Raw genomic sequence first — 11,528 nt, 5'->3', positions numbered from 1 at the left:
TTTTATTAAGCAGCATTGCAGATTGTGGAAAATCATCAATCATTCATCTTCCTCTCACCGGCAGATAGTTTCAGGTCCAAAGTATCTTATAGTTTGCCTATTGGGCAGTTTTGTACATTCAGGGATTACATATTTTTGTGTTATATTTCAATAAACCATGTGATTTCTTTTTTAAATCTCTTCAATAAAAAGATCAAAATGCATAATTTACTCATTTAATATTGCCTGTATCTAAACTGTTACACAGCCTTTGTGTCGCAGATCACAGCAATGGATTCCCCTTTATTGTGATGGATGTTCGCACTTAGGTTCCATATTTGCTGCAGTAAATACTTCCCTGGGGCAACAAATGTGTAATAATCCACGGCTGAAAATAGCCTCTTCAAATACCATTTGCTCTTGTTTAAATAACATTTGCTAATATTTTCTAAAAAAGATGTCTACATTGCATCTGTTATAGAAAATTTAACACTTGTTAAAATAATGTAAAGATTCTAACAAATAGCAATTAAAACATAAAACACACACATACACACAATTATACTGAAGTTTTAGCTTGTTACATGCACCTAATCATTGGATCTGTTTAATGATTTACTGCATCTCTTCAGTAGGCGAGACTTAGAGCTACAATCTGGTGGGGAAAGATGAAAACTGTTGAATGATCGATTTTGAACTTTGAGTTAAAACTCTGTTGTATGACTCACAGATATTAATAGCCATGACTTCACTGAAAGACCTTTGTATATTCCATCTTTTTACAAGTTTACAGCCATCACTCGTACCTGTATCATTACTAACAAATTTTAGGTCAAAACATTTTTAACTTAACCAAATGAAGTAATTCAGAGGTTATCATTGTAAATAACAGCAATTATATTGTGGAGGACAAAATGATTCCTGGTTTATTTTTGTTCTCTTTTACATTGCAACAAGCCCAGAGAGACCTAATTCTCATTGATGTCTTATTGATCAAGTATTTAGAGCAGCACCTCCTCTATCTGTTCACTGAAGCTTTAGGCAGAATCCCCTTTACACCTCTTTAGTAAGGTGAAAGCTAATTCACGCTGGGCTCAATATGCCAGCATCTCATTCTGTCAGTGGATAAATTTAAAAGCAATACATCCTTTGAAGAGAATTCGAACACCGCTGAAAGGAGGAGGACTGTTGACAGATTAATTGTTATATTTTTAGTAAAATGACACATTTTACACCTATACCTAAAATGTTTCCATTGTTCCATATTTATTGTTGTAGAAAAGAGAATTGTAAACAAACTCTTTTCATAGCATTTCTGTTTAGTTTTTTTTCCTCCTCAGAAATGATTTGTAAAAATAGACTGAACATAACACGAGCCTGAAGCAAACTAACTGCCTAATGACTGATCCATTCTGTAGCATGGAGGAGTCGGGATTTTGAAAAACAGTTTGAAGGTGTCAGCAACACATTTGTTTTCCATAATAGTTTTTATTACTGTTCATTACATCAGCAGGTACAAATTTTATCATGTTTAATGTTAATTAGTTTCTATTGGAATTCCAACAAAAGGTAAAAACTAAAAGTTAAATATAACTTTTAAAACTCTAGCTCTATAAATAAATAACTGAAAAATAACTGTAATAGTAACAAAACCTTAGATATAATATCAAGAATAGCAAAAAAACGTCCTCAGACTTAGTCAGAAATTGATTGTTCCAACCATAGAAAGAAATTCACATGCAGCATTGTGCAATATCACTTTTAAAGACAATTTCTTTTACTCCACATCAAGATTACTACTATCAAAAAAGTAATCCATTACATTATAGCCCTACTTTCAGAAACAAAATTTGTACAAATAATTATTCCATTCCATTTGTTTGTGATATTGTTCAGAGAGTTGGTAGCTCATTAAATCGACCTCTCAGTGTATTGACTTTATGTCATTACATATTTGATATTGGCAGCATCCCCTCCATCACATAATCAGGTTCCTTAATTTCACTCAGAGTGACAGCTTTAGCTAAAGGCATCATTCTCCTCCACAGGCCTCACCACCAGTGTTATGGAGCTGTACTTAGCTTGTTTGCACTTCTTCATAATTTGAAGGCATTATCAGCTGACATTCATGTTATAACCCTTGCAAAAAATAATGCAAATACTTCAATATGTAATTTCAATACTCTATATTATTTTGCTTGTGTTATTTTGTAATTTATTAAAGTCAACACCACTACTGTAAACCTTCCCAACAACAGGACACAGGCTATGAAGACTTTGCCAGGACTCAACTGAGAGGCACGAATATGCACAACATTCATTCAGGAAACTGAGACTGGCATCTTTGGTTTTCTGTCTTTTTCATTTACATTTGCTGTATGTTTAAGTTAATGCACCAGAAATACTGTGAGCCAGAAATATTAGGTTGGACTCTGGACTCAATAGATCTTGAAAAAAAGTTGAATTGTTGAAGTAGAATTGCTGCATTTTGTGTTTGGGTAGTCTGCAAAAACCTTTTATCATTGTGTGAGAGTTGGAGGCAATTAGCTGTTTATCTAATAATTTTTGTTTACTAAGGTTTAAAGTTAGAAAAAAGGAATGTTAAACAACCTTAAATTACATTGAGCAGAACACTGCCTCTGCATTGCAGGTTTTAACACCAGGCAACTACAAAGAAATATTACTTGGATGTTTGTAAGTATGTGGGGGAGGAGGAAAAAACAAAAGTTCATTTTAGTTACGACTGCCTGAAATGTTGTTAAATGATGTTTTCAGTAGGTGAAGCAGGCTGGCGAGATGAAAACACCACAAGGCATGACAGTTCTGTGGGTACCACCATAATGTAAAAGGGACAAGAATGTGTGAAATGTGTCCTATGTGGTCCCTACCTTGGTTTCAACCCTTGCAGCAAGTTGAATGCTTGGCCACATCCCTTTCAGCAGTCATGTCACAGTAAGTGTTTTGATTTTAACAGCTGCTGGAGGTTAAAGTGAGATCAGTTAAAATGTTTGAAGCCACAGAAATCAGCACTATCTGCAACAGAAGAAACAGATGTTTCCAGCTCTGTGGGATTTTGCTCATTTTGATCTTTTTTCAAAAACTGTAATTAATCTGGTGATTTCATGGGGCAGTAATGTGAATTACAACCCCATCAAAATGAACTACACAAAGTTTTTTGTGTCTGGATCGTAATCTATAAGTTTGCATTATACGTTAAGCGCACATAAACACATATTTGCCTACAGTGTATGTACTGGTCCAACTACTTGCACAAGTACATACAACATATGTTGCTTAGTTATGGCGTTTCATGTATGCCCTGCCTGCTAGCATCTTGCACACTGCTGTTATGTGCTGGATTGTTTCAGGGGCATCTTTACACAGCACATGGGATCTTGCCTGGTGTGATGAACTCCAGCCTTTATAGATCTTGTGCTCAGAGCTTGCCTCTGTGGAACCTTCTGGCTAACAGAAGGCCGGACAGTCCTGATCCTTAAGGACCCCCAGAAGGGACCGGCCCCATCCAACTACCGGCGAAGTGATTGAAGCTTTCTAACATCTTGCTGCATGTAGAAAGTGATCTGAGCTTCATCTCATCTCCTTCTTTTACACAACATCACTGTTGGTCTTCTAGTCAAGTATGTCACAGTGACTTATTGGATGCGTGTTACCAGCTAATTTGTCTTATGATTTTCATATGAAAATAAAGTCGAAGACTGACTGACTGACTGAAGGGTGGCCAATTCATCGTCTGCATTCATATGTGGAGCATTCAGATCTCAACCTTAAAACAATATTCAACAAACTTGTAGATATATCTTTATATTTTCACCATTTGAGTGTTATAATACATTTAGATTTTGTTATTGTTAATGTTTTTTTATTGTCTCTTTACATAGAAATTACAGATGGAACAATATGTATTCATTCTATTGCATATATTCTATGTCAATAAATGAACAGTGTTTGTCTCTTTTTAGTTTAATATTGACCAAAAATAAACACTGAAAAAGAAAATGAAAGACATCTTTCAACAATGTGACAGAGGGCTTAACTTTTGGACTCTTAGCTGTAAGACGTCCCCCAGAGCCATTCAAACTACATCAAAGTGATGAAGTAATAGATAAACAATTAAATGACAGAAAAGTTCCTGTTTTTTCATAATGTAGTATAAAAAAAAAAATCTGTTTCTTTCTCTTGTGTCTACAGTAAAATAAGTAAACAAATAATTTATCTGGGCAATTAGACTGTTAGAACAATTTTTACTGTAATTTTTATACATTTATTTCTTACAATTTAAGTATCTCCTCTGTCAGTGCGCCCCAGGGTGGCTGTGGCTACAATGTAGCTTGCCATCACCAGTGTGTGAATGTGTGTGTGAATGGGTGGATGACTGGATATGTAAAGCGCTTTGGGGTCCTTAGGGACTAGTAAAGCGCTATATAAATACAGGCCATTTACCATTTACCATATCTAGTGTCGTATATTTTCAAAACACACGTCACAACAACTTTGAACTTCACCCCAGCATTAACAACAATAAGCTTTCATCAAATATCCCCAAACTTTAATTTAATTTATCACAAATTACCCAAAATTACCATGGACATGTCACCCGAAATCTACTTACCAGATTTTATAATTTACTTTAATTTAACCACTCCTGAGCCAATTTAAAGGTTGAGATCTTCCATTCGGCGAACAGATAATTTAGAATTCATCCAATGTGCACAAATTTGCATTTTCTTTGAACAGGCTTGTGCTTACCTTTAAATCTTTTTAGACCGGTCTCGTGTCCGCCTCATATCAGATCGCACCTTTCCGTCTGCACCTTCTGTGCTCTGCAAAAGCATGCAGTTTCCTGTCAGCCTGCGACCTAGTTTACACTCAGAGCTGGCCCTCTCTTATTAAAATACATAAAAGAATATATAATCAGAAAATAAGCACTAAGAATATATATTTATTTATTAACAATAGTAATCTTCTTTTTTTTAACATATCCCCAAAGTAAACTTTTAAAGTCATTATTTTCTGAGCTTATTCTCATTCTCAAAAGCATGTTATGTCATTCTTTAACTGATTAACACGTCAGTCAGAGAAAACTGGAAACAAATGCAAAGTAATGCAAAAGCTCTAAAGTTGGTGTTTTATTTATACCTATTTCCTTCTCTTTATAGTGAAATCAGAAATGGGCTGTTTCCCAACACTGACTCTCCTCTTCTTTGGTAAGATCCCAAATTTGTATAATGGAAATGTGTGATTTGAATTGTAAAGTTGAAAAGGAAGCCATAAAAAACATTCAATTATGAAAACAGTGTGTCAAAAAGAATTATATGTTTCATTTTATTAAAACTTTGAGGAGGTGCAAAGAGGTGAAACAATAACTTGATACTCCTTTTCCAGGCATTATATAAACCCCTAAAAATGATCTTCTAAAGCTATACCTTTGACACTGTGCATAACATGAACTACTCCCATGCAGACACTTCCTCAACTCTCACTCATAAATTTTCAGGGACAAGAACTTCACGTCTCTCTTTTATGAGCAACTGCTCTGCTCCATGTGTCTGTTTCAATGGAGAGCTGCAGAGCATACACAAACAGATATTGTGTAAATGCAAAAAAGCAGTCCAATATATTTGTTTAATATGCACACAGAAGGATATATACTGGAAGGACATATATAAAATGATTTCAAGATTCCTTACAGTGTTACAGTGTTGCCCATTGTTATTTGAACTGGAATCCATAAAAGAGCCCAAAATCAAGTCTTTCAGGAGCAACTCAGCGCTGAGTTGCTAAATTCTAACATTGTGTCTAAGCTCTGACTAAAAAGGTAAATATGCCACGGTTGAAATAAACTTGAATTATTGTTTCGTCTTCAGATAATCGAGTAGTTATGACCCATTCATGACCCCAGCAACGAAGTAAAATATGCTGTTGGGATATGTTTACTTTAATCCAAAAAGTATGTCAAGTATGTCACAGTGACTTATTGGATGCGTGTTACCAGCTAATTTGTCTTATGATTTTCATATGAAAATAAAGTCGAAGACTGACTGACTGACTGAAGGGTGGCCAATTCATCGTCTGCATTCATATGTGGAGCATTCAGATCTCAACCTTAAAACAAGGTTGAGATAATCGAGTAGTTATGACCCATTCATGACCCCAGCAACGAAGTAAAATATGCTGTTGGGATATGTTTAAAAATAAAAATATTTTCTATTACAAAAACTGTATGCAGATACTTAAATCCCAAATATAATGGCAAACACTGAATTCAATATTGATCATATAACATTTGGTCATTACTGCAACGTTACTGCCCTCCTTTAGCAGTTTTTATAGTAGTAGACTGGTACCCTGTGTAGCCTGTCAAAAAAAAAATTAAAAAATTATAAGGGCAAAAAGAATCTTTAATGTTTGTTTTACCCTTTTCTTGTGTGTACTGTGAGGAATCCTACTTATACTATCTATTATCATTGTTAAGGATTTAGTCTCTGCTCCTGCTCAAAGTTCCCTCCTCGTAAGTACTACTACGTTGACAAAAAAATTAGCTGGAACGATGCTCAACAATACTGCAGAGAGAAGTACACAGACCTGGCCACCATTGAAAGCATGGATGATATAAGCAGGCTAAATTCATCTTTTTCCTACGACTGGGCATGGATTGGACTGCAGGATGACCCTGAATCCTGGAAGAATACGTTAGGCAATGACACCAACTCCTGGAGATGGGCAATAACTGGTGAAACGAGCAAAATTGATTACCACAACTGGGACTCTACTCAGCCAAATTATTATCTTGCAAAAGAAACCTGTGTGATAATGGGTCTTGGAGGAAAGTGGAACGATAAAAACTGTGGTGAAAACAAAACTTTTGCTTGCTACAATGGTAAGAAAATATTTTCATTCATGGATTTCACCTACTGACCTGACTACTGACTTCACCTGCATTTTTCACTGGCAGATTTGACAGAAAGCATCACTGAAGATTTGCTGTATAAAATATAAGAAAAACCTTAGCTCAAAAAGTTTGAACTTATTTGAAAACATTAAATTGATTATCCAAAACTTGTAATCATTCACTGCAATGCTAACTGATTAATATCCCTAATAAATTGAACATCTATCATCTGCCATGGATGCTTAAACACTTGCTTCATGTGTTTCCCCCTCACTGGTTCATTTTCTATCTGCTGCAGTTACAGAGCAAAACAAGAAAAACTACATGTACATCTCTACTACAAAAAATTGGACCTCTGCTCGAGAACACTGCATAAAACTAAGCATGAACTTGGCAGTGATCGAAAACAGTGAGGAGAACGCTGAGGTCAGTTCATTAAAACCAAACAGTGATGACATTTGGATCGGTCTGTACCGAGTGCCATGGACCTGGTCTGACAAGAGTCAGAGCTCCTTTAAAAACTGGCGAAGTTCCAGCCCAAATAACCCTCCGGGTACCCAGCATTGTGTGGCGGAGAATAACCTCCACGAGTGGGATGACGGCACATGTACAGAAAAATATGTTTTCATTTGCCATCAAGGTAAATGTTCAATAACACACACACACATAAAGAAAACTTGTCCTGACTAACCCTAACTCCTGTTTCTCAATTTGTCAAAACTTACTGTTATTTTATAACAACATGTCTCCTTCTAAGTTGCAAAGTTGAGGACGACAGTGAAGCTGAAGTTTGTGACTGATGTTGACTTAAGTGACTCTGCAACTAATGCCCAGATCCTCCAGCAGGTAAAATCCATGTTTTTGCTTCTGGAAAAAAAAAAAGCAAACAAACAAACAAAAACTGAAAGAGCAACCTACTTATCTTTCCATTCTATCACAGCTAAGAGCCAAGCTAACAAGTCAAGGATTGACTGATTTCAAACTGCAATGGAACATTCAACCCAAGAAACAAGAGAACGAGGAGAATAGTGAAACTTAGAGAGATTTGGGGTGCTTTGGATCATTGCTCAGCCTTATAACTCAAGTGTGCTAAAGATTCAGGGCAGAAATTGATGACCAGACATTCTCCTGAAGGATTTTCTAATGTTTTAGAAAAAAATATATATATATTTTTTATGTTAAACTATGACAAGTCACCCAGTTACCAAAGCATAAAAGCAGCCCCAAAGCATTAGACTACCACAACTGCTTTTTTTGATGTGATATTCTTTTTATGAAATGCTGTGTGATTGTTTTTTGCATAGCACAGTAAAAATCTCCAGAAAGTTTAACTTTTGTCTCATTAGGCTAAATGGTTTGATAAACAGTTTAATGATTTTGAAACCTTAAATACTAAATTGACCTACGGTTTTGTTTTTATCTGATATGGTTAAATGTGAAATGTCTGACTTGGTTTTGTTTGATAAACAATTTGGTTTTTCTGAAGATAAATATTAAATTGACTCTTATTTTTTGTTTGTTATCGTCAGTCAGTAGCTAAAAGAATTAACTGGTATTTGTTTTATGTTTATTTTTTGAATTTTTGATCCTTCTACTGATTTGCAATTTGTTGTTATCAGTTAACAGCTATAGAGTTAACCGCTAATTGGGTTTCTATTCTGATTCTCCCTTAAATTGATTTCTGACATCAGGAAACAGCTATAAAGTTTGGCATTTGTTTTCGTGTCTGTTTTTGAATATTGATCAGTTTAATTTGATATTGTTATCTGTCTGTAATCAGCTGAAAGCTATAGAATTTCCGGTATATGTTTCTGATCCTTGCAGTTAATCTTGAGATTAATTTTTCATTATCAGTTGGTGACAAGTTAATAGTCTTGGGGTTAGTTTTTGCTTTTACATTTGATCTTATATTTGATTTTTGTCGGACTGATAAATGTTAACAGTTCTAAATTAACTGCTATTCTGTTTATGCTGTATAATTTTCTTTGATTGACTCTTATCTGTTTAATGTATAGTTAACTGAGTGAATCAATTCCTCAATTCATTCTCATATTTGTTTTGTTCGATTCTGAAATAATTACTGTTACGTTTATTGATAAATCAAATCTTATTATGTTTGATTAATTTCTTATCAAGTCTTGTTAGAGATTCTTTTTGAGTTAATTCCTAAGCTGAATTTTGGCATGGTTGATCTCATCTTTTATTAGTTTAATACAGTGTGTAGTGGCAATTCCTTTACTTTTGAATGATCAAACGTCCCACAACTTAAAGTCCACAAGCCACTGCTGCACTGAGGTAATATTTCGTACGCAGGCAAAAGAAGTCCATTGTCCAAACCTTTTAGTTGAGAGTTTTGGTTTTGGTTTATTTATCCATTTGGCAAGCAATAACAAGATCCTTCCTACTGCTTCTCCTGCTCTGGTAAAAAACCATAGGCCCACCCCAATGCATGCTGGTCCTATACCAGTCTCTTTATTTATAGAAACAAAATGGCCCTACAGCTCTTACTGACTAATTTAACAAAATAACAACAAACAAAACATTTAAAACAAAATATTAACCAACAAATAAACCCCAAAATATAAATAAACTAACAAACTTTAACTAATTTCAAAATAATAAAAAATAAAGAACAAATAGCTCCAACACTCCGGCCCCTAATTGTGCATACTATCACAATTACTTTAAAGTCCCAAAAGGAGGAGCTATTCCCTTAAACAAATCCTTAATTTTCATTGATGATTTTCTTCACGATGAGGCTTCCAGTAGCAAAATAAGTTTTGTCACTGGCCTTTCCAAAACACTGGTCCTTGTTTGTAGTCTCACAGAACGCACCAAGCCTTTTGCATCCTGGTTTACATTTAAGACTTTCGCCATCATCCATGATCCTCTTGGAGCTGTAGCGTCTGCAATTAAAACAACATCTCCAGGTATAAGACATCTTTTAGTCCTCATCCATTTTTGTCTTTCTTGCATCAGAGGTAGGTACTCAGAAAGCCATCTCTTCCAGAACAACTCTGCCATGTACTGTACCTGTTTCCACCTTTTCCTGACATGCAAATCACTTGGATGAAACAGTCCTGGTGGAAAAACTGGTTTATTTTTCAGCAACAACAAGTGATTGGGTGTCAGTGCTTCAAGATCATTTGAGTCATCTGAAACTTTAGTAATGGGTCTGTCGTTCATTATAGCTTCAACCTCACAGAAGACTGTGTGGAGTCCTTCATCATCCAGAACTTGCTCCTTAAGAACTGAGGCTAAAATATTCTTTATTGAACGAATGAGACGCTCCCACACACCACCTTGGTGAGAGGCTGCTGGAATGTTGAAGTTCCATTTCATGCCATCCTGAACAAAAGCCTTTTGAATTTTGGCATGGTCCAGCTCAGTCAAACTTTCTTTCAACTCTCGATTCGGCCCAACAAAATTTGTAGCATTATCAGATCTGATGGTCGAAACTGGGCCTCGTCTACAGATGAACCTCCTCACAGCATTTATACAAGAGTCCGTATCAAGTGTATATGCAATCTCCAGATGTACTGCACGACTGGTGAAACAGGTAAAAAGAACTCCATACCTTTTAAGGAGACTTCGTCCTCTTTTAACACTTATAGGTCCAAAATAGTCCACTCCAACCTTTGTGAATGGAGCTATGTCTGGCAGGACTCTCTCTTCAGGCAGATCCGCCATCTTTTGTTCAACAAACTTTCCTCTGTTGCGTCTACACGTGATACAACGAGAGATAATTTTCCTGGCAGCAGAATTTGCATTTAATATCCAGTAATTTTGTCTTAGTTTTGACAACATGTGTGCTCTTCCTGCATGTCCCAACCTTTGATGGATATGGCGTAAAATCAGTGTTGACACATGCATATCTTTTGTCAAAATTACAGGATGCTTTAATTCCATAGGCATGGCTGCTTTATTCAATCGGCCACCCACTCTGAGGATTCCTGCATCCAACACTGGATCAAGTTTGTAGAGACAATTTCCCTTAGAGACTCCTTTGAGGCCATTGCAGATTAAAGCCATTTCAGTCGTAAATTTCTGTTGTTGTGCATATTGAAGAATAGCTTGTTCTGCCTTTGCCAAGTCTTCTGGAGTGAGATTTCCTTTCTTCAAAGTGGTCTTAAATCTTTCCATTCTTATCTCCACTTCTTTCTGACCTTCCGGATCATTCTTATTCAAACCTGCAGCAAGCAACTCTTTCCTCTTCTGTGCCAACAACACCAAGACCTCTTTCATCTTTAAAAGCCAGGCTACAGAGATTTTAAGTTTTGCCCAAGACGAGAAGTAGAGGATAAAATAGCTGGTAGGATTTTGTAATTCTCTCACAATGGCATTCATTGTCAGGTCCCTTTTGACCTCTGGGTCATCTGCAGAAATTACACTGTACTCCACATCCAGTTTAGGCCATTCCTTTTCTGACTCATAGAGAAATTCTGGCCCTTTTATCCATCTCCTACATTTGAGGAGATCCCCAGCTCTCATACCTCTGGATGCGTCATCTGCAGGATTCTCCTTAGAAGAAACGTATCTCCACTGATTCACATCTGTTGCTTCCCGAATAACAGCAATTCTGTTTGCAACAAAAGTATTGAATCTTCTGGTTTCATTGGAGATGTATTTCAGTACTGTT

The 11,528-nt window shown here is 36.0% G+C and overlaps 1 protein-coding gene across 1 annotated transcript; it reads left to right on the top strand.

The window, feature by feature from the left end:
• The first annotated feature begins 3,739 nt into the window (after nt 1-3,739).
• On the top strand, nt 3,740-8,108 carry LOC147319570 (macrophage mannose receptor 1-like). Its single transcript, XM_086310061.1, has 6 exons — nt 3,740-3,787; nt 5,157-5,204; nt 6,473-6,877; nt 7,188-7,529; nt 7,647-7,735; nt 7,830-8,108. The coding sequence occupies exons 2-6, from the start codon at nt 5,168-5,170 to the stop codon at nt 7,926-7,928; spliced, it is 972 nt and encodes a 323-aa protein (XP_086166187.1). The 5' UTR covers nt 3,740-3,787; nt 5,157-5,167; the 3' UTR covers nt 7,929-8,108.
• Nucleotides 8,109-11,528: the final 3,420 nt, after the last annotated feature.

The sequence above is a fragment of the Aulonocara sp. 'chitande type north' Nkhata Bay genome, linkage group LG11 (assembly GCF_057382095.1).
Source record: "Aulonocara sp. 'chitande type north' Nkhata Bay isolate Kocher_YH1m ecotype deep benthic linkage group LG11, A_spYH_male_GT1.1, whole genome shotgun sequence".
In the NCBI taxonomy this organism is placed as follows: domain Eukaryota; kingdom Metazoa; phylum Chordata; class Actinopteri; order Cichliformes; family Cichlidae; genus Aulonocara; species Aulonocara sp. 'chitande type north' Nkhata Bay.
The sequence above is the reverse complement of the archived record's forward strand: the minus strand, read 5'-3'. Positions and strand labels throughout refer to the sequence as shown.

Coding starts and splice junctions, on each gene's coding strand:
- LOC147319570 (XM_086310061.1), top strand. CDS start 5,168: ATGGGCTGTTTCCCAACACTGACTCTCCTCTTCTTTG. Junction 5,205..6,472: donor ACTGACTCTCCTCTTCTTTG/GTAAGATCCCAA, acceptor ATCATTGTTAAG/GATTTAGTCTCTGCTCCTGC. Junction 6,878..7,187: donor AACTTTTGCTTGCTACAATG/GTAAGAAAATAT, acceptor TATCTGCTGCAG/TTACAGAGCAAAACAAGAAA.